Source organism: Ranitomeya imitator, chromosome 3, assembly GCF_032444005.1.
Source record: "Ranitomeya imitator isolate aRanImi1 chromosome 3, aRanImi1.pri, whole genome shotgun sequence".
Lineage (NCBI taxonomy): Eukaryota > Metazoa > Chordata > Amphibia > Anura > Dendrobatidae > Ranitomeya > Ranitomeya imitator.
The window spans coordinates 39,770,991-39,792,838 of NC_091284.1; the positions used below are offsets into that span (position 1 = coordinate 39,770,991).

Here is a 21,848-nt window from a genome sequence, read left to right on the forward strand (position 1 = left end):
GTGTGAACAATGGTGCATATGTCTCCCCTGCGCCCATAAAGCGAACACACGCCCTTACAACACTGTAGCGACCATCCTGTCTTTTTCTGCCCACATTTCTTCTAAAAAATTTTTTTTTATAAATTTATAACTTAAAAAAAAAAATGCCCACCAGGGTACGTCATATAAAGATCACCCGCTTGGTGATCATTTTTTTTTATTACCAACGCGATAAAGGAAATATTTGCTACAAATACACCAATAATAAAGCGAAGAAATAAAAAAAGTAAAAAAAAAAAAAAAAAAAAAAGGCTCAGTTTCTATTGGCTGCTGTGATATTTGATGCCTGCAGTGTCCATGGAGGGTTAATGGCTGCTCTCCACCCTCGCTGCTCTCCGCTCCTCCTCTTCCACTTTCTTCCAAACCCATTCAGCAGCAAAAAAAATAGAGATTTGACTTCTCCAGCTGAGAGGCGGCAGGGTGCGGAGAGGCCGCAGCGGCGGACGAGGGTTCCTGTCCTCCGCGCCTTGTCCTGCTGACACCGCATTCTAGATCTGTGTCGTTTTCTGTCGCCCTGGAATCCTGAGATCTGATCCAGACGGGTATCTAAACCGCGCTCCGTGCATTTCCTGAGTCTTACTACAGTCGCTCGCTTAAAAAAAAAATTAAAAAAATCCCCATATTTTTTATTTTTTTTTACCGTGGTGGCGCAATCTATGAAGAATGGCGCCAAGATGGATTTTGTCACCATGTAAAAAAAAAATAATAATGGAATATTTCACAGTTTTCTCCGAGCTGCTAAAAACTGCGTCTGGCATTTTTCAGTTTTGTCCTTTTATTCACAGGGTTTGTCCAGTTTTTGGTTGCATTTTTTTTTCTTACCTAAATGCATGTATTTTGGGCAAAAAAAAAAAATAATTTATGTGTTTAGGTTTTCATTAAAAATGTTGCACCGTTTGCCTTTGCCATCCTGTTTGTTGCATTGTTTATTGCTGAATGAGTTAACGGAGAATCAGTCAGTGAGCTCAGTCTGGCGGGAGAGTTTGCACATTTTTTTTTTTTTAAACCTTGATTTATGACCACATATAAGATGAATGAGCAGGAAAACGGCCTGTAAAAATGGTGGTGCAGAATTTTAAAGGGAATCTGTCACGTCAGAATAAAGCTATTAACCTGCAGATCTAGGGTTTAAAGGGGAAGGTGTTTGGCCGGCAGCCACCGCTTAGCACATAGTGAGTGGCAGCAGTGTGACTGACTGATGCACTGCAGAGCTGGCTGTCAGTCAGGTGGTCTTGGGGGTCCTGTGATTTTCCTATGACCATGCAGCAGGGACCCCCACGTCTGTGTTGCAGCTTTCTCCTATCTGGCTCACCCCGAATCCTCTCCTTGCTCCAGGTCGGCATGAAAGGGCTGTACTACAGAATTACCACCTCCCGGGATGAGGAGACATTTGTGTTTCAGGAAAGCGTAAGGATTCTCTCATTTCTGGAATATACATATTTTAAGTGCATTATTTCTTTCTTTTGTTTACCTATTCAGTTCTAGAACTTCACTATGTCTTTATCTTCCTCAGGATCCGGCGTCTTCACCCAGTGACTATCATGTGAAGCTACAAGTGAAAGCCTGCGCCCTGACCCCCATCAATACTAAGGTATCTGTCCAGTCAGCGTGGGACTGGAGCACCTGGGGCCCACCAGAGAAAATCATTCTTGGGGCCCACTATATAGCTACATAGAAATAAATACAAGACCACCTGTTGTGCGGTAAAACACGCTAATATCAGGGTATAATATAAGGTAGTACATGTCTTAATTATGTAGCAAGGGTTGGGGTAGCCCCCTCATAGAATGTAATCTAGCCACCTTACATAGTATAATTTAGCCCCCTCATAGGGTATAATACAGCACCCCACAAAATATAATGTAACCCCCTCATAGGGTATAATGCAGTCCCCCCCCCACCCCACAGAATATAATGTATCCCCCTCAGAATATTTTTGCAATCCTATCATAAGGTATAATCCATCCCCCTTCATAGGGTATAATGCAGCCCCCTGATAGGGTATAAGGTAGTTCCCCCACAGGGTATAATGCAGTCCCACATGGAAAATAATGTAGCCCCGCCATAGAATATAATCCAGCCCATATATATAATCTCCTCCTCATTCTCTGCTGCTCCTGACTCTGCTCTGGTATCAGCAACTGCACTGCAGTCAGCCTGACACACAGCGTGAACGCGATGAAGTGTGTTAGGCAAGTGTGTTGTCACAGCTCACCTCCTCCTGTACAATGACTGATAACACCTCTATATACAATAGATAACACAGGATCCACCATTCACAATAGATAATGTCACAGCTCACCTCCTCCTCCTGTACAATGACTGATAACACTTCTATATAGAGTAGATAACACAGGATCCACCATTCACAATAGGTGATATCACAGCTCACCTCCTCCTCCTGTACAATGACTGATAACACCTCTATATACAGTAGATAACACAGGATCCACCATTCACAATAGATGATGTCACAGCTCCCGTCCTCCTCCTCCTGTACAATGACTGATAACACCTCTATATACAGTAGATAACACAGGACCCACCATTCACAATAGATGATGTCACAGCTCACCTCCTCATGTGCAATGACTGATAACACCTCTATATACAGTAGATAACACAGGATCCACCATTCACAATAGATAATGTCACAGCTCACCTCCTCCTCCTGTACAATGACTGATAACACCTCTATATACAGTAGATAACACAGGACCCACCATTCACAATAGATGATGTCACAGCTCACCTCCCCCGCCTGTACAATGACTGATAACACCTCTATATACAGTAGATAACAGGATCCACCATTCACAACTGGTGATGTCACAGCTCAGCTCCTCCTCCTGTACAATGACTGATAACACCTCTATATACAGTAGATAACACAGGACCCACCATTCACAATAGATGATGTCACAGCTCACCTCCTCATGTGCAATGACTGATAACACCTCTATATACAGTAGATAACACAGGATCCACCATTCACAATAGATAATGTCACAGCTCACCTCCTCCTCCTGTACAATGACTGATAACACCTCTATATACAGTAAATAACACAGGATCCACCATTCACAATAGATGATGTCACAGCTCCCGTCCTCCTCCTCCTGTACAATGACTGATAACACCTCTATATACAGTAGATAACACAGGACCCACCATTCACAATAGATGATGTCACAGCTCACCTCCCCCGCCTGTACAATGACTGATAACACCTCTATATACAGTAGATAACAGGATCCACCATTCACAACTGGTGATGTCACAGCTCAGCTCCTCCTCCTGTACAATGACTGATAACACCTCTATATACAGTAGGTAACACAGGATCCACCATTCACAATAGATGATGTCACAGCTCCCGTCCTCCTCCTCCTGTACAATGACTGATAACACCTCTATATACAGTAGATAACACAGGACCCACCATTCACAATAGGTGATGTCACAGCTCACCTCCTCATGTGCAATGACTGATAACACCTCTATATACAGTAGATAACACAGGATCCACCATTCTCAATAGGTGATGTCACAGCTCACCTCCCCCTCCTGTACAATGACTGATAACACCTCTATATACAGTAGATAACAGGATCCACCATTCACAACTGGTGATGTCACAGCTCAGCTCCTCCTCCTGTACAATGACTGATAACACCTCTATATACAGTAGATAACACAGGATCCACCATTCACAATAGGTGGTGTCACAGCTCACCTCCTCCTCCTGTACAATGACTGATAACACCTCTATATACAGTAGATAACACAGGATCCACCATTCACAATAGGTGATATCACAGCTCACCTCCTCCTCCTCTTGTAGAATAACCTATTCGCAGATTACAGCATGTTCGGATACTGCTACATAATACAAACAAATCGGGTCTAGTTCAGTCTATTGCTGCTAATATCCTTGTGAAGATCATGAAGTCGGAGTCTAAAATTCGGCCTAGCGACTAGTGTGACATTTATTTTTCCTTTAAAAGTAGTGATATGTTAACAAAAAAAAGAGTAAAAACTGTAAAAATCAATCCCAGTGACATATAAACCTGATTTAAAGTCTAGGCCGTTTTTAGGACCATTCGCCCCCTAAGTTTCCCCAGGTGACACTTGCAGGTTTGCTTTGTGTTGCTGTGCTCTGTGTAGTGTGAATGTTCCTGGATAAGTGAAGTCATCGGATGTTTCCCCCATATTCAGCTCCTCTCAGCATTACAGCGGAGCACAGACTATGTGCCGGTGGGGAGAGATGTGGCCGGAGTGATCCTGGAAGGTGAGTGCAGGTGATTGGGTAAAATGGGTTTCTTTGTTTGAGTTTTATGCGTTTTACCTGCGGATTTTTCAAAAAAATCCGCCCAGAAATCCGCAACGTGTGCACATAGCTTAGTGTTTCAGTTTTGGGTTATTCGAGAATACTATTAGAATACGGAAGTCTCGCTAGCATTATACGTGTGTCCTTCTTACAAGGGTGGTGCACCCGTTCCTGGGAGTTACTACGTTAGCTCTTCCTGCAATAATGGCCCTAGCGAGGGTCACCGGGTTTTCCCTCTAGGCCGCAAGTCCTTCTGACAAAGTCTATCAAGGAACGTTGAGCTTCCTGTTTATCAACCGTCCCCCCACCCAACCTGTTGTCCTAACCCACGCCAACCCCTGTACCGTACCCTTATGGTTGGAAATGGCGGCCCGGCTCACTCGTGTCGTCCTTCTCTAACCTTAGGCGGACTTCTCTGGTCAACGTCTCCTTGTGGATCTTCAGTGCTTGACTGACGGTGGGTGTCTCCTAGGCTTGAGGAGGAGAGGGCTGGGTCCCAGCTCTTGACAGCCGCCGTCTGGGCTCTGGAACTTGACCGGTTTAGGGCAAAGATTCTGATCTTGACCGGCACAGTCTGGGCCCACGGTCTTGACCGGCACAGTCTGGGCCCACGGTCTTGACCGGCGCAGGTCGGGTCTTCAGGTCTTGACCGGCACAGTCTGGGCCCACGGTCTTGACCGGCGCAGGTCGGGTCTTCAGGTCTGGACCCACTGTCTTGACCGGCGCAGGTCGGGTCTTCAGGTCTTGACCGGCACAGTCTGGGCCCACGGTCTTGACCGGCGCATGTCGGGTCTTCAGGTCTTGACCGGCACAGTCTGGACCCACGGTCTTGACCGGCGCATGTCGGGTCTTCAGGTCTTGACCGGCACAGTCTGGGCCCACGGTCTTGACCGGCGCATGTCGGGTCTTCAGGTCTTGACCGGCACAGTCTGGACCCACGGTCTTGACCGGCGCAGGTCGGGTCTTCAGGTCTTGACCGGCACAGTCTGGACCCACGGTCTTGACCGGCGCATGTCGGGTCTTCAGGTCTTGACCGGTACAGTCTGGACCCACGGTCTTGACCGGCGCATGTCGGGTCTTCAGGTCTTGACCGGCACAGTCTGGACCCACGGTCTTGACCGGCGCATGTCGGGTCTTCAGGTCTTGACCGGCACAGTCTGGACCCACGGTCTTGACCGGCGCATGTCGGGTCTTCAGGTCTTGACCGGCACAGTCTGGACCCACGGTCTTGACCGGCGCATGTCGGGTCTTCAGGTCTTGACCGGCACAGTCTGGGCCCACGGTCTTGACCGGCGCATGTCGGGTCTTCAGGTCTTGACCGGCACAGTCTGGACCCACGGTCTTGACCGGCGCAGGTCGGGTCTTCAGGTCTTGATCGGCGTAGTCACGTCTTTGGATTTTGTCCAGGCCTTGACTGACGGCGGCCAGCACTCTGCTGTCACACACTCTCTGCTGAGGCCTGTCACACTGGCTTCAGTGTCGTCCCTGGTCCACGTCCGCACTGCTCCTCTCCTTGGCGCCAAATCCCTCCACGGTTTGGCGTGCAGGGCTTTTATGTCCAGGAATGCCTTCACCCAATGCACCTCACTAGATCCCGCAAATTAACATGTTACCTCTGCCTGTTGGTTTCGTCCAGCCAGCAAATGCCAGTCTTTTCCCACTAACGCCACATCATGCAGGGGCTCTACAGTATTATTGCTTCCTCTTACTCGTATGTATGGCCTCCGCTCCATTCATTGTCTATGGGACTGCCAAGAATGGCGCTCGACTATTTCCAGCGGTCCAATAGACAATGATCAGAGCATGTGAACCTCTGCTCATTCTTGGCATTGCAGAGCCCTGTTCTTCTGATTTTTTTTTTTTTTTTTTTTTTTTGGAAGGGGGGGGGGGGAATGAGCTGACTCTTTAGGGGAAAGAGCCATAAAGTAGATGTGAGTGGTAATCTCTATTTTAGTCTATGACATGTTTCAGAAACAGCTGAGCCATTTGTCCATCCGATTTAGAAACCCCAATACTCTATTGCAGAATTCTATGTTTAAGGGGGGATTCAGCACCCCAAACTATTTTACTACAGTGGACACAGCTACAAAGCCTGTATTTTATGTTATATGACCCTGCACATCGGTGCATTACATGATTTTATTGAAACTGTGTAATGCTCCTTTTCTCCTGCGGGGGAGCTGTAGGGAAATGAGTCATTTCAGATAATTGCTCAGGGGCCAGATAGAGGGGCACTCTATCCTCCGCATATTAGGAAGCCATCTACCGTAATAAAATTGTGTTGTCTGAAATCAACTATTCCTGTAGTTGGATCCCAAACGTATACCTGACATTAAAGGCAAATTTTTTTTTTATTTTTTTTTTTTACTCTAGTGGGACCTAAAGTATCCTTCTTTAAGCCAGATGATGAAGTTGTTGGTGAGTGTCCGAATTATGCCGAAAAGCAACCTAATGAGCGTTGTGTGGATTTGTTTGCATCGCTGGTCTGAAGTCAATTAATTTTTATAAAAAAAAAAAAATCTGTTACCGTTTTCGGTATGCATCTTCTGTGCCAAACTATGTGTCTCCGTGGTTATTAACTTCAAACACACCCTGTGCAGTCTGATCCTGGAGTCATGTGTTACTGCACTCACTTGGCTTCAGAGTTGTCCAGCCGCAGCAAAAGCATATGGAAATTAGATAAGCTAATATTCTTTATTATGAAAGTTCCACCAATGGCCGCATTTCTGCTGGAGTATACAACAGCTGCAGGCTTATGCTGAGGAAACTGTCTTGAGTGGTCAGCAGATGGCGCTTTTGTTATGCAGTGGGGAGCCTGCTGTCAATTGGTGCACCGTCAACAGAGCGGAAGAGAAGCCACTGCTCTGTCGACGTGAAATCAACGGAAACCGCTGGCAGGATATACAGTATATATATATATATATATATATATATATATATATATATATATATATATATATATATATATATTTTTTTTTTTTTTTTATTAATTTTGAGCATCTTTCATGCGCCACCGCAAGAGATGTTACTCCAGCCAGGGACTGGAATGTGCTTCTGTCGTAATTTATGCCACCTTTGTGGTGTAAATTGATGAATTTTACCTATTTCACCCGTACTCCTCTCCCTTTTCTAAAAGTTGTCAAAGATGGCCAGGACTGGAGTCAAAATGCCCCCCAAAATTTTTTTTTTTTTTTTTTTTTTTTTTAATTTTCCCAGATTCACATTGTGCAAAAAAATTTTTGCCAGAAAACTGCTTGATAAATCGGGATGATATTGTTTTAATCAGAAACTAATGACCGTTTTTTGGCATTGTTGCGAGTTCCGTTTTATAGGTTCGGGCTCATTTTCTGACCTCTCCATACAAGCCCTTTTTTTAAATATATTTTTGTCTTCATTCTTGGCCGATGCCGTCGTTATTGTAGATCTTTCAGGGGGATTGATCAGATGTGGGTTTGGTTATGGCCCAACTCAAATGTGACTATAGAAACGCATGGACATGAAGTTTATTACTATTCTATCTTACAGGGATTTTGCCTCTTGATTTTGAAGAGTCCGGCCTTTGTGACGTCATCTGGGTGCATGAGCATCATTTAGGTAAAGTAAAAGATTCTAATTTTCTTAAATGGAACCAGTCATCAAAAAAACAACAACAGTATTTGACTGCAACCATAGTGGTGTAATCTGCAGGAAAATACAATTAGACACCAGAATATACCGTATTTAAAAATGTAAGTGCAGGAAGTGCAGGTGCAGGGAGAAAATGTTATTCCCCCAGCAGCCGCTCTCTTAGAGTCATGGGGGCGGTGCCCCGGCTGTGAACAGTCAGCGCTCAGTACACTCTGAGTCACTGTAATGATTCCCTTGATGCTTGCCTGACATCCTGCTCCGCACGCTCGTCCTTTTAGCCAAGTGGGCATGGTCCACAAGGAGACTCCCATAGAGAAGATTTGAGGACCACTCCCACTTGCCTAAAAACATTGGATTTTTATACATGGAAGAAGAGGCCATATCTCAAGAACGGAGAGGCTGAGGAATAAATGAAAAATAATGTCGGATTCAGAAGAACAGTGACATTTTACACCGGGTTTAAAAAAAAAAAAAAAAAAAAAAAAGAATTATTTATGATAAGTAACTGACCACCCTGGTCAAATAAAATGATGTGTTGGTCATCTCGTAGTCCACCCTAGCTATAATTCTGGCTAGAGTCATCCAGTGGCCACAGATTCAATGCAGAATATCAAAAGCTATTTTTAGGGAAAACTAAAGTTTTTGTGTTTAAAAAAACAAAACAAAAAACAAATATATATATATATTGCATACAGTACAGACCAAAAGTTTGGACACACCTTCTCATTTAAAGATTTTTCTGTATTTTCCTGACTATGAAAATTGTACATTCACTCTGAAGGCATCAAAACTATGAATTAACACATGTGGAGTTATATCCTTAACAAAAAAGTGTGAAACAACTGAAAATCTGTCTTTTTTTGTTGTTTTTGCTCATCCTTCCTGTGTCAGCATAGTCTGTCCTCCCTCATCTGCTGCTGTATCCTGTGCTTCCTGTTCCAGGACCCCCGTCCTTCTCAGTATTTCCTGTCCAGGGTCATCTCCGTCGTTCCCTGACATTAATTCCTTCATCTGCATTGTATTAAAAGTTGTGGATGGCATCATGTCCTCTGTGGTCAACCTTATGAGCCAAAATGCTGTACTTTTAAAGAGGTTTCCAGAACTAGAGAAACGTAGCTACTTTCTCCCAAAACATACAGCGCCACGCCTGTCTATAGGTCACGCGTAGTATTGCAGCTTGCACTTAACTACTTTGATGGAGCTTAAATGCAATACCGACTCAGCCTGTAGACAGGTATGGCACTGTTTTTGGAAAGCCGATAAGTTTGTATTTTTTTCCATTCCTGGATAACCCCTCTAACTTTTTTTTTCTTTCTTTTCAGTAGGGTTGAGCGAAACAGGTCGGCACTTTTCAAAAGTCGCCGACTTTTAGCAAAGTCGGGTTTTGTGAAACCCGACCCGATCCCACTCTGGGATTGGGTCGGCGGTCGGCGATCTATATTCCAAAGTCGGGTTTCGTTATATATATATATATATATATATATATATATATATATATATATATATATATATATATATATATATATATATATATATATATATATATATATATATATATATATATATATGTGTATATATATATATACACATACACACACACACACACACACACACACACACACACACACATATATATATAATGTCATAGAAACACATATATATATTGTGATGCAGTGACTCCTGTGACAGCTAGGGGGCGCTGTGAGTGCTCTTTGGGATGTGCATGGAGGCATATTTATTGTGATAATGGTGGTGAAACAGTGACTGGCTCTGTTGTGAATGGCCGATATGTGTCGCAGAGGGAGTCTGCGTAGTAAGTCTGATGCAATGTTGTTGTTCTGGGACCTTTAGTCCCTCAAGTGTGTATATGTATGGTGTAGCTGTAAGGGAGACTTACTAGGCTAGTTGTGTGAGATGGGCGGGACAAACTAGCCACACATCCACACTCCCATCCAGGGGAGTGGTTAAGGGTATATAATGTGACCAGGGTGTGGGTCACATGGTCCTGTGTATGGTCGCTGTGAGTGACCTGTGTGGTTCCAGTGGAGGGTCCTGGAGAGCCTTCGTGTTGGGAGGTCCTGGGAGTAGGACCGGATCCCTGAATAGCACACTGAACCACCTGTGTTGAATTTCCTGGGAGTAGGAGTTCTGAATAGCACATGGTAGGGCTTTCGACCTGGTGAGCCGGGTGTGTTGGATTTCCTGGGCGTAGGAGTCCTGAATAGCACACTGTACAACCTGTGTTGAATTTCCTGGGAGTAGGAGTTCTGAATAGCACATGGTGGGACTTTGGACTTGCTAGTGGCCTGGGGTGTTGGACGAGGTCCTGAATAGCACCTGGACAGGTCACACATGTGGTTCATGTGGGGAAGCTACCGTCCTTCGGTGGGTCTGGACTGACTGAGATATGCCGGCCAGGCAAGTTGGTGAACCCCGTAAGGCAGCTTTCCCGGAGGAGTGGACTGACAAGGAGTCAGCAGGTGGAGCAGGAGCTCCCGTCAGGTACCTATACAGACTGTTGGTGCTTGTGATGTTCCATGAACTGTGTGGTCTCCCACGGTGACTGAACGGAGTGAGGTTCAGTGTGTTTGGAGACCGCGACCCAGTGTCATATGCGCTGTATGTGACTTGGGACATTAGTGAAGTGTACGGCGTATGGACACCCATGGTAACTGGGCGAAGTGAGAGGTCCAGCATGTTTAGTGTCTGTGAGACAAAGCCGTAAACATGAGTTAAAACCGTAATGTCGTATGTTGGTGCCTGTTGTGCTCCATGGACATTGATGAAGTGTACGGCGTACGGACACCCATGGGAACTGGACGAAGTGAGAGGTCCAGCATGTTTAGTGTCCGTGAGACAAAGCCGTAAATGAAGTGTTAAGACAAAGCTGCAAGTTAACATCACCAGTTGGTGCCTATTGTGTTCTATGGAATGTATAATATGAACTGTGCATAACCCGGTTTATGACACTTTAATAAACCGCATGGACTGTTTTGTGTTCAAAAATCGTGCCTGACTACGTCAATCCCGTGCCAAGCGAGTGTCCCCCAATACACTTAGTGAGAGCAATCTTACAATATATATTTATATTTCCTTCAGCGCGATATAGCAGAAAAGCCGGTAATTCAATTACCGGCTTTTCATTTCTCCTGCCAAAACCCGACATGATATGAGACCTGGTTTACATACAATAAACCATCTCATATCCCCCTTTTTTTTGCATATTCCACACTACTAATGCATTTGTCACCATCCACCTCTCGTGTCTCCCCTTTTCCTCATAGTCTGTAGCTTGCGAGCAGGGCCCTCATTCCTCTTGGTATCTATTTTGAACTGTGATTTCTGTTATGCTGTAATGTCTATTGTCTGTACAAGTCCCCTCTATAGTTTGTAAAGCGCTACGGAATATGCTGGCGCTATATAAATAAAAATTATTATTATTATTATTATAGTAGTGTGTATATGCAAAATTTCAGCGCTCTAGCTCTTAAATTTAAGGGTTAAATCGCGGAAAAAATTGGCGTGGGCTCCCGCGCAATTTTCTCCGCCATAGTAAAGCCAGTGACTGAGGGCATATATTAATAGCCTGGAGAGGGTCCACGGTGTTTTTGGCCCCCCTGGCTAAAACCTTCTGCCCCCAGCCACCCCAGAAAAGGCACATCTGGAAGATGCACCTATTCTGGCACTTGGCCACTCTCTTCCCATTCCCGTGTAGCGGTGGGATATGGGGTAATGAAGGGTTAATGCCACCTTGCTATTGTAAGGTGACATTAAGCCAGATTAATAATGGAGAGGCGTCAATTCTGACACCTATCCATTATTAATCCATTTGCATTAAATGGTTAAAAAAAACACACACATTATTAGGCCGGCGTCACACTCGGCGTAAGACAATACGGTCCGTATTTTACGGCCGTAATACGCTGAAAAGTCCCCAAAATAGTGGTCCGTAGCTCCTCCGTAGGCAGGGTGTTTCAGCGTTTTTTGCGCATGGCATCCTCCGTATGTAATCCGTACTGCGAGATTTTCTCGCAGGTTTGCAAAACCGACATACGGACATACAAGGGATCCATGTGCTCAAAAAATAATAAAAACATACAGTGGGGCAAAAAAGTATTTAGTCAGTCAGCAATAGTGCAAGTTCCACCACTTAAAAAGATGAGAGGCGTCTGTAATTTACATCATAGGTAGACCTCAACTATGGGAGATAAACTGAGAAAAAAAATCCAGAAAATCACATTGTCTGTTTTTTTAACATTTTATTTGCATATTATGGTGGAAAATAAGTATTTGGTCAGAAACAAAATTTCACCTCAATACTTTGTAATATATCCTTTGTTGGCAATGACAGAGGTCAAACGTTTTCTGTAAGTCTTCACAAGGTTGCCACACACTGTTGTTGGTATGTTGGCCCATTCCTCCATGCAGATCTCCTCTAGAGCAGTGATGTTTTTGGCTTTTCGCTTGGCAACACGGACTTTCAACTCCCTCCAAAGGTTTTCTATAGGGTTGAGATCTGGAGACTGGCTAGGCCACTCCAGGACCTTGAAATGCTTCTTACGAAGCCACTCCTTCGTTGCTCTGGCGGTGTGCTTTGGATCATTGTCATGTTGAAAGACTCAGCCACGTTTCATCTTCAATGCCCTTGCTGATGGAAGGAGGTTTGCACTCAAAATCTCACGATACATGGCCCCATTCATTCTTTCATGTACCCGGATCAGTCGTCCTGGCCCCTTTGCAGAGAAACAGCCCCAAAGCATGATGTTTCCACCACCATACTTTACAGTAGGTATTGTGTTTGATGGATGCAACTCAGTATTCTTTTTCCTCCAAACACGACAAGTTGTGTTTCTACCAAACAGTTCCAGTTTGGTTTCATCAGACCATAGGACATTCTCCCAAAACTCCTCTGGATCATCCAAATGCTCTCTTTTTTTTTTTTTATCAGATAAATTTTTATTGAACATAATAAATGTTATCTATTCATACAACAAAGTGCATTTGTGTTTTTCATTTTAACAAGAAAATATACCCCTTCTCCCCCCTCCCTCCTTCATATAACCAACCCCAACTTCCCCCCCTCCTCCCCAAGAAGATCATTTTTATTACAGACAAATTGTATTATTAACATTATTTATCACAACCTCTTAATCATTCCCATTTAGCCATGGCTGCCATAGCTTTTGAAAAAAACCCATCCTATTCCTCTTGGTATAAATGCTTTTTTCGAGCTGGACAATATGATTCACCTGTGCGGTAAATTCTCGTCTGGTTGGAGGTTCCTCCCTAATCCAGTATCTCGCAATCACTTTCCTTGCAACGAAGAGCAATCTAGCTATTGCCATTTTGGCAGTTTCATCGGCCGACAACTCCTCCACATACCCAAGTATACAAACCACTGGATCCCTGGGAATCGCACATCCATAAAGCACTCCAATTTGGTTCAACACTGCTACCCAATATGAAAAGAGCCTGGGGCACACCCACAACATGTGGAGCATACCCGCCTCAGTCTGAGTGCACCTAGGGCACTCAGAATCCAATCTCACTCCGGCTTTGAACAGCAAGTCGGGTGTCCTATAGACCCTATTAACCACATACAATTGCGAGAGCCTCCCAGGCTCACTCATTGACAATTTAGGTATGTATTCCAGAATAGACCCCCATTTGTCATCGTCTATTTCCCCCAGTTCGGCCTCCCATTTTCCTCTAGCTTTAATCGGGTAATCCTCCAAAAATGTGTGTAGTAAATCCCCATATACTTCCGATATAGCCCCCTTTGTTCCATTGTTATTTAGAATACAGTCTAACATGAGATCTTTCTGAACCACTATGGGCCCCCTCTTCCTCTGTGCCTGAAAAGCGTGCTGAACTCTCCTATATTGATACCATTTTAATCCCGGAAACTGAAATTCCTGCCGAAGCGCATCATAAGATCTAAGACTCCCACTGTGAATCAATTGTCCTAATAGCCTAATACCCTTTTCTCTCCATTCTCCCATTCCTTCCATATGGTTAAATTCTTGAAGAGATGAGTTATCCCAGATAGGTGAAAATTCCGTGAAGCCCCCAATTCCCCTAATACGCTTCAGCATCTGCCATACTCTATGAATTAAATTCATGGTGGGAAAGCCGTTCCCCAATTTCCTAAATAGTCCTGATTCCAGACCCAAACTCAAGGGCCATACCCCGCTAATATGCACCAGACTACTGTGACCCATTTCTTCCACTAACCCTTTCCCCCATCCCCTAAGATGTTGGCTCTGTGCAGCCAGAAAGTACAACCATGGGTTGGGTAACGCAAGCCCCCCCTCATCCTTGGGTCTCTGCAAAGTCTCCTGCCTAATCCTCGGGCTCTTCTTTCCCCACACCAACTCTCCAAACATCGATTTCAGCTTACGGAATGTTCTCATCGGGATCCATACCGGAGAATTATGTAGGACATACAAGATCTGAGGCATCACCACCATCTTAAGGAGATTTACTCTTCCTACCACTGACAAATTTAGCTTACTCCAAGCTGAGATCTTAGTGCGTATCTTAGTTACTAAAGGCTCGAGATTAAGTTCCTCAAATCTAGTTAAGGGAAGAGTTACCTGAATCCCCAAATATTTAAACTGAGTGACCACCCTTAATTTTGTATCTTCTTCCACCTCCCTTGTACAATCCACTTCTCTATCTATCTGCATAACGCTCGATTTGTCCCAATTAATAACTAGCCCTGAAATTTGCCCAAATCTCTCGATTAATGCTATTACATTTCTTAGTGGTTCCCCAGAGCTCTCAAGGAAAAGCAGTATGTCATCTGCATATAAGGCGATTTTTTCCTCCATCTTCCCATATAAAAACCCTTTCACCATTTGAGACCGTCTGATAGTCGCTGCCAGTGGTTCCACCGCCAAAGCAAATAGCAGCGGGGACAACGGGCACCCCTGCCTTGTACCTCTAAAAAGCTGAAAGCTGTCTGACATCATATTGTTCACCCTGATTTTGGCCACCGGAGAGGAGTATAGGAGTCTCACCCATGACACAAAGACTGGCCCAAACCCACAACGACTCAGCACCGACCACAGGTATTGCCATTCTATACTATCAAAGGCCTTGTGTGCATCGAGGGAAACCACCACTCTCTTGCCAGCATTATCAGCCGGTATTTGCATATTAAGAAATAGCCTTCTCAAGTTAATGGCAGTTGATTTATTAGGCATAAAGCCTGATTGGTCCAAATGAACCACTTTTTCTATCACCCGGGTCAGCCTGTTCGCCAGGGCCTTAGCCAGAATCTTGATATCTGTCGTTAGGAGTGATATCGGCCTATATGACTCCGGCAATCTTGGGTTCTTGTCTGGTTTGGGGATGACCACAATAATGGCCTCCCTCATGGAATCAGGCAATATACCCCTCTCCAGTGACTCCTCAAAGACCTCCAACAACTGAGCCATCAGCTCCTCAGCAAAGTTGCCGTATAGTTCGACAGGAATGCCGTCCGCCCCCGGTGCCTTCCCTCCCGCCATGGACCTCAAGGCCCCCTCCAATTCCTCCACCGTAAACGGCCTATCCAACCATTCTCTATCCTCTGTCTCTATTCTAGGCAAGTCTGCCACCTCTAAAAACCTGTCAATTTCTTCTTCTCCCTGTTCCAATCGTGATGTATATAGTTTGCTGTAAAAACCCTTAAATCCTTCCATAATTTGGGCCCCCTGTGTAACAATACTGCCATTTTCCAATTCTAGGGCATGTACATGTGCCGATTCCCTTTGCGCCGATGCCACCACCGACAGCAGATGCCCCACTTTCTCTCCCTCCGCATAAAATGCCTCTCTTTGGAAATTCCTTGTCCTTTCTGCTCTACGTAAGTGTAACTTATTCACCTCCTCCTGAGCCTTCTTCATACGTTTTATGGTGTCCTGTGAGCGCAGATCATTCAATGCAGCCTCCGCTACCTTCAATTCTTCCATTATCGCTTTATCAGATTCCCTTGTTCGTGTTTTGTGCCTAGATATCTCTCTAAATAATATCCCCCTCAAGAATGCCTTCATGGTATCCCACACCACATATTTCGCTGCACTACCTTTATTAATTTGAAAGAACTCCTCCAGCTCCTCCCCTATCTTTCCCATATCCAGAATTTGCAACCAGAAAGGGTTAATTTTCCACCCCCGCTTAGCTATCTCCCCCTGGCTTTCAATTTTCAGTGTTACCACAAGCGGACTATGGTCCGAGACTACCCTAGCCATATATGCCACCTCCTCCACTAGCCCGTCCATTCCTTCATTGCCCAGGGCCAAATCGATGCGAGACAACGAGCCATATGTCGCCGAATAGCAGGAAAAGCAGTACGTGTCAGTGTTACGGACTCTCCACAGATCCCTCCATGCTACTTCTTTCAAATAACTACCAAACGCTGTCTCATTCCCTTCCGCCCTCAGCTGTGCGTGTTGACCCTTATCCCAGTGATCGTTAATAATGTTATTGACATCTCCCAATATAAGCAAAGGAACTCCTCCCCATCTACCGGCTATATTAAGAATTTCCTGCAGTTTTTTCCCCGAGTACGGTGGAGGAATATATACCGACACTACACATATCAGTTTAGCGAATACTTTACACACTAGGAATACATATTGTCCATCACTGTCAATCGTCACCTCCACCTCCTCAAACGGTACGTTCGTGTGCACCAGAATCGACACCCCTCTAGCATAGTTCGAGAACGTCGCATGGTACGCCCTCCTCACCCATCTTTTATGCAGTATATCCACTTTTTCTTTTACTAAATGGGTTTCCTGAAGGCATATCAGCGAGGGCCTCTGTTTCAAGATATATTGCAAAATCGCCGTACGCTTTGTATTGTTTGATAGACCTCTAATGTTCCAGCTCAAAATTTTAACTTTATCTCCCATCATATTGCCAAACAATGAAAATATTCTTCTCCCATCCTTTGATCTTCTTCCCCCCTCCCCTAAACTGACCCCTCCCCCCCCAAACCTCCCCCCCATCCCTCATTATTACAAATTAACCTAAACCTTACCTCTCCCTCCCTCAATAACCTCCTCCCTCACAAAACTCCTACTCCCTCTCTATATGAGAAAAAGGGGAACGTACTAACACTCCTATCAGTGACTTAGAATCCGACACTCACCCACAATAAATTTCCCACTATTCAACAGTCGTTCCCCTCCCCCCGCCCATCTGAAACATAATGTAAAAACAGTTGCGCCGCCGAACACAACCAAAGCGCACTAGTCCTTCAAAACAAGTTACTCCAGTATTCTGTCACAGTGAACCCGTAGCTCAGTTAATTCTGTCAGATGAACACTTTAGACAGAAAATCACTCCTGATCCTCCTCAGCGGTTCCCTTCCGCTTCAATACGCTTCGCGTTCAGATCCAACCAGTGTGACACTTCCTCAGGGCTCTGGAAAAAGTGGACCTTATCCATAGCCACCACGCGTAGTTTTGCCGGATACAGCATAGAATAAGCCAGGCCCAGTTCACGCAGACGTCTTTTAGTCTCTCCAAACTTCATCCTAAGCCTCTGCACAATTGTGGAATAGTCAGGATAAATGGATACTCGATTTCCATCGATGGTTAATTCCTCCATATTCCTGGCCTTCCTCATCAGAATATCTCGGTCTCTATAATTCAGGATTTTAGCCAGAAAGGTCCTTGGAGGAGATCCAGGGGGCAAAGGTCTGGACGGCACCCTGTGCGCTCTTTCAACCGCGAATAACTTAGTGAGACTATCTCCTCCCACCTTAGTTTTCAACCATGTTTCAATAAATTCCGTGGGGTTGTTTCCTTCTGCCTTTTCAGGCACACCAACAATTCTCAAGTTATTCCTACGTGAGCGGTTCTCCAGATCGTCAGTTTTAAGCTCCAACTCTGAAATGCGCTGGATGTATTTTTTCTCCCTTTTAGTCATTTCGGCAATTTGGTCCTCCGCTCCCCCTACACGTTCCTCTAACAGTTCAACTCTCCCCTCCATTTTGTGCATGGCTGAGCGAAACGAGGAGACCTCCCCCTTCAGGCCATCCACCTGAGCAGTTAGGGTTGTTAAAGCAGTCTTGCAAGACAATATAGCAGAGAAAATGTCCCTCAGGGTCGGCTCCGCAGGCTCATCAATACATACAGTTCCCAGCTGTGCTGCACAATCCAGGGCCAGCCCAGCCCCCTTATCTAGTGGGGCATTGCTTATGGCTGGTGTTATGGTGGGTGCTATGCAGGATTCGCTCTCCACCACCTCCCTCTGTGCCCCAGCCTGCTCACCCGTCTGCTCCACTGAGTCCACTGCTCCTCCTGTCACCTCTCCTTCAGCTCCTTGCATCATCCGTCCTGCCTCCTCTGTTCTGGCAAACTGCTCCAGCTTTGCTAGTATTTCTAGCCGCTTCTGGTAAGCAGCGCCTGCCTTTGCCGCCTCCTCCGCTGCGCTGTCGGCGCCATCTTGGGAGCGCGTGCAGCCGGCCACCCCGGCTTCTTTCTGCCTTTTGCGCGTCATTTTCCCCCGGCTCCTGCAGCGCGCTTTTCGCTCTCCCTGCTCCCCGGCCACTCAGGAGCTGCTCCTCCGGTGTTTGGCGTTCGGCGGCGCCTTCAGAATCACTTAAATCTCCGTTCGGGCAGCGGGAGAGGTCCGGCAAGCGTCCTCTCACATCTCCTGCTAGGCCACCATCCAAATGCTCTCTAGCAAACTTCAGACGGGCCCGGACATGTACTGGCTTAAGCATTGGGACACGTCTGGCACTGCAGGATCTGAGTCCATGGTGGCATAGTGTGTTACTTATGGTAGGCCTTGTTACATTGGTCCCAGCTCTCTGCAGTTCATTCACTAGGTCCCCCCGCGTGGTTCTGGGATTTTTGCTCACCGTTCTTGTGATCATTCTGACCCCACGGGGTGGGATTTTGCGTGGAGCCCCAGATCGAGGGAGATTATCAGTGGTCTTGTATGTCTTCCATTTTCTAATTATTGCTCCCACTGTTGATTTCTTCACTCCAAGCTGGTTGGCTATTGCAGATTCAGTCTTCCCAGCCTGGTGCAGGGCTACAATTTTGTTTCTGGTGTCCTTTGACAGCTCTTTGGTCTTCACCATAGTGGAGTTTGGAGTCAGACTGTTTGAGGGTGTGCACAGGTGTCTTTTTATACTGATAACAAGTTTAAACAGGTGCCATTACTACAGGTAATGAGTGGAGGAAAGAGGAGACTCTTAAAGAAAAAGTTACAGGTCTGAGAGCCAGAAATCTTGATTGTTTGTTTCTGACCAAATACTTATTTTCCACCATAATATGCAAAAAAAATGATAAAAAAACAGACAATGTGATTTTCTGGATTTTTTTTTCTCAGTTTGTCTCCCATGGGTGAGGTCTACCTATGATGTAAATTACAGACGCCTCCCATCTTTTTAAGTGGTGGAACTTGCACTATTGCTGACTGACTAAATACTTTTTTGCCCCACTGTATGTACTGTGTGTGTGTATATATATATATATATATATATATATATATATATATATATATATATATATATATATATATATATCCTATTCTATGTGTACGCATTTATTCTACCTATTGGACTGTAAGCTGTCAGTGTGATTTTACTGTACACCGCACTGAATTACCGGCTTTTCTCTCCAACACCGCTGCGTATTTCTCGCAAGTCACACTGCTGGTCCGTGTGTAATCCGTATTTTTCGGGCCCCCATAGACTTGCATTGGCAATTTTTTTTTTTTTGCGCAATACGGTGACAAACGCAGCATGCTGCAATTTTCTACGGCCGTAGAAAGTCGTATAATACGGATCAGTAAAATACGGAAGATAGGAGCTGGGGCATAGAGAATAATTGGACCGTGTGTAATGCGTGTTTTACGGACGTATTTAATGCGCTCATACGTCCGTAAAACTCGCTAGTGTGACGCCGGCCTTAAAGTATTTTAATGAAATAAAAACACAGGTTGTTTTAATATTTTATTGTACGCTCAATCCACTGGCTGAAGACCCTCGCTCTGTAACAAATAAAAAATAATAAACCAACAATATACATACCCTCCATAGATCTGTAACGTCCCACGTTGTAAATCCATCTGAAGGGGTTAAAATATTTTACAGCCACGAGCTCTGCTAATGCAGCTGTGCTTGTGGCTGTAAACCCCAGCGAATGAAGGTAATGTAGGTCAATGACTTATAGTTACAAACGGTGTGTTTATTTCAATAAAATCCTTTTTAATAATGTGTGTGTGTTTTTTTTTTTAACTCTTTCATACAATTGGATTAATAATGGATAGGTGTCATAATTGACGCCTCTCCATTGTTAATCTGGCTTAATGTCACCTTACAATAGCAAGGTGGCATTAACCCTTCATTACCCCATATCCCACCGCTACACGGGAATGGGAAGAGAGTGGCCAAGTGCCAGAATAGGCGCATCTTCCAGATGTGCCTTTTCTGGGGTGGCTGGGGGCAGATATTTTTAGCCAGGGGGGGGGGGGGCAATAACCATGGACCCTCTCCAGGCTATTAATATCTGCCCTCAGTCACTGGCTTTACTACTCTGGCGGAGAAAATTGCGCGGGAGCCTGTTGTGAGTTCTGTTTTTGGGCTCCCTCTGGTGGTTACTGATGGTACTGGGTGACTTGTGTTCTCTGCGGTCTCTGGTGTCCACCTGTTCCATCAGGTTATGGGAGTTTGCTATTTAACCTGGCTTTTTTGTCATTTCCTCGCCGGCTATCAATGTAATCAGCGTGTCTTTTTACCTCTGCTCCCTGCGTCTGTTATCTTCAGGACAAGCTAAGTTTTGATTTTCCTGTTCCACGTTTTGCTTAATTTTTGTCTTAGTCCAGCTTGCAGATATGTGATTCCTTGCTGCTGGTTTCTCTAGTGGGCTGAAATTACTCCTCATGTTCCATGAGTTGGCACATGAGTTCAAGTAATTTCAGGATGGTTTTTTGAAGGGTTTTTCGCTGACCGCGCAGTTCACTTTTGTATCCTCTGCTATCTAGCTTTAGCGGGCCTCATTTTTGCTGATTCTATTTTCATAACTACGTATGTGCTTTCCTCTCATTTCACCGTTATTACATGTGGGGGGCTGCTATTTCTGTGGGGTGTTTCTCTGGAGGCAAGTGAGGTCTGTGTTTCTTCTTATAGGGGAAGTTAATCCTTCGGCTGGCGCGAGACGTCTAGGACTCATCGTAGGCACGTTCCCCGGCTACTGCTAGTTGTGTGTTTAGGTTCAGGATCGCGGTCAGCTCAGGTTCCATCACCCTAGAGCTTGTTTTGTTTTTGTGCTTGTCCTTTTGTGATCCCCTGCCATTGGGATCATGACAGGAGCCCACGCCAATTTTTTCTGCGATTTAACCCTTAAATTTAAGAGCTAGAGCGCCGAAATTTTGCACATACACACTACTAACATTGGTAGTGTGGAATATGCAATAAAAAGGGGGATATGACATGGTTTACTGTATGTAAACCATGTCTCATATCATGTCGGGTTTTGGCAGGAGAAATGAAAAGCCGGTAATTGAATTACCGGCTTTTCTGCTATATCGCCCTGAAGGGAATGTAAAAAAAAAAAACCCCATAGACTTACATTGGGTTTCGAGTTTCGGCCGATCCCCGACCCCGACTTTTCAATAGGATCGGCCGATTTCACTCAACCCGACTTTTGAGAAAGTCGGGTTTCGTGAAACCCGACTCGACTTTGAAAAACTAAAAGTCGCTCAACCCTACTTTTCAGCATGTAATCCACCGTGTGAGTTAGTGTGAGGATATTTATTTTGTAAACTGCACTCCTGCCGGTCGGGTAGATCTCTGCGCAGGGCAGTAGTATTGTGTCTGAGTGTACAACTTGTGATAATGGAG

The 21,848-nt window shown here is 45.0% G+C and overlaps 1 protein-coding gene across 3 annotated transcripts in view; it reads left to right on the plus strand.

Annotated features, from left to right (window-relative positions):
• The window catches only part of CRYZL1 (crystallin zeta like 1), a 46,014-nt gene that overhangs the window by 1,966 nt on the left and 22,200 nt on the right, over positions 1-21,848 (plus strand). The window contains exons 1-6 of one of the 3 annotated variants that reach the window (XM_069760792.1): positions 411-581; positions 1,375-1,446; positions 1,553-1,630; positions 4,258-4,330; positions 6,743-6,787; positions 7,895-7,963. In XM_069760792.1, the coding sequence (XP_069616893.1) occupies positions 1,381-1,446; positions 1,553-1,630; positions 4,258-4,330; positions 6,743-6,787; positions 7,895-7,963 (331 nt within the window). In that variant the 5' untranslated portion in view covers positions 411-581; positions 1,375-1,380. Of the gene's footprint in view, positions 1-410; positions 582-1,374; positions 1,447-1,552; positions 1,631-4,257; positions 4,331-6,742; positions 6,788-7,894; positions 7,964-21,848 lie in introns of those variants that run through there. The other 2 variants (XM_069760794.1, XM_069760793.1) reach the window with 2 other exon arrangements.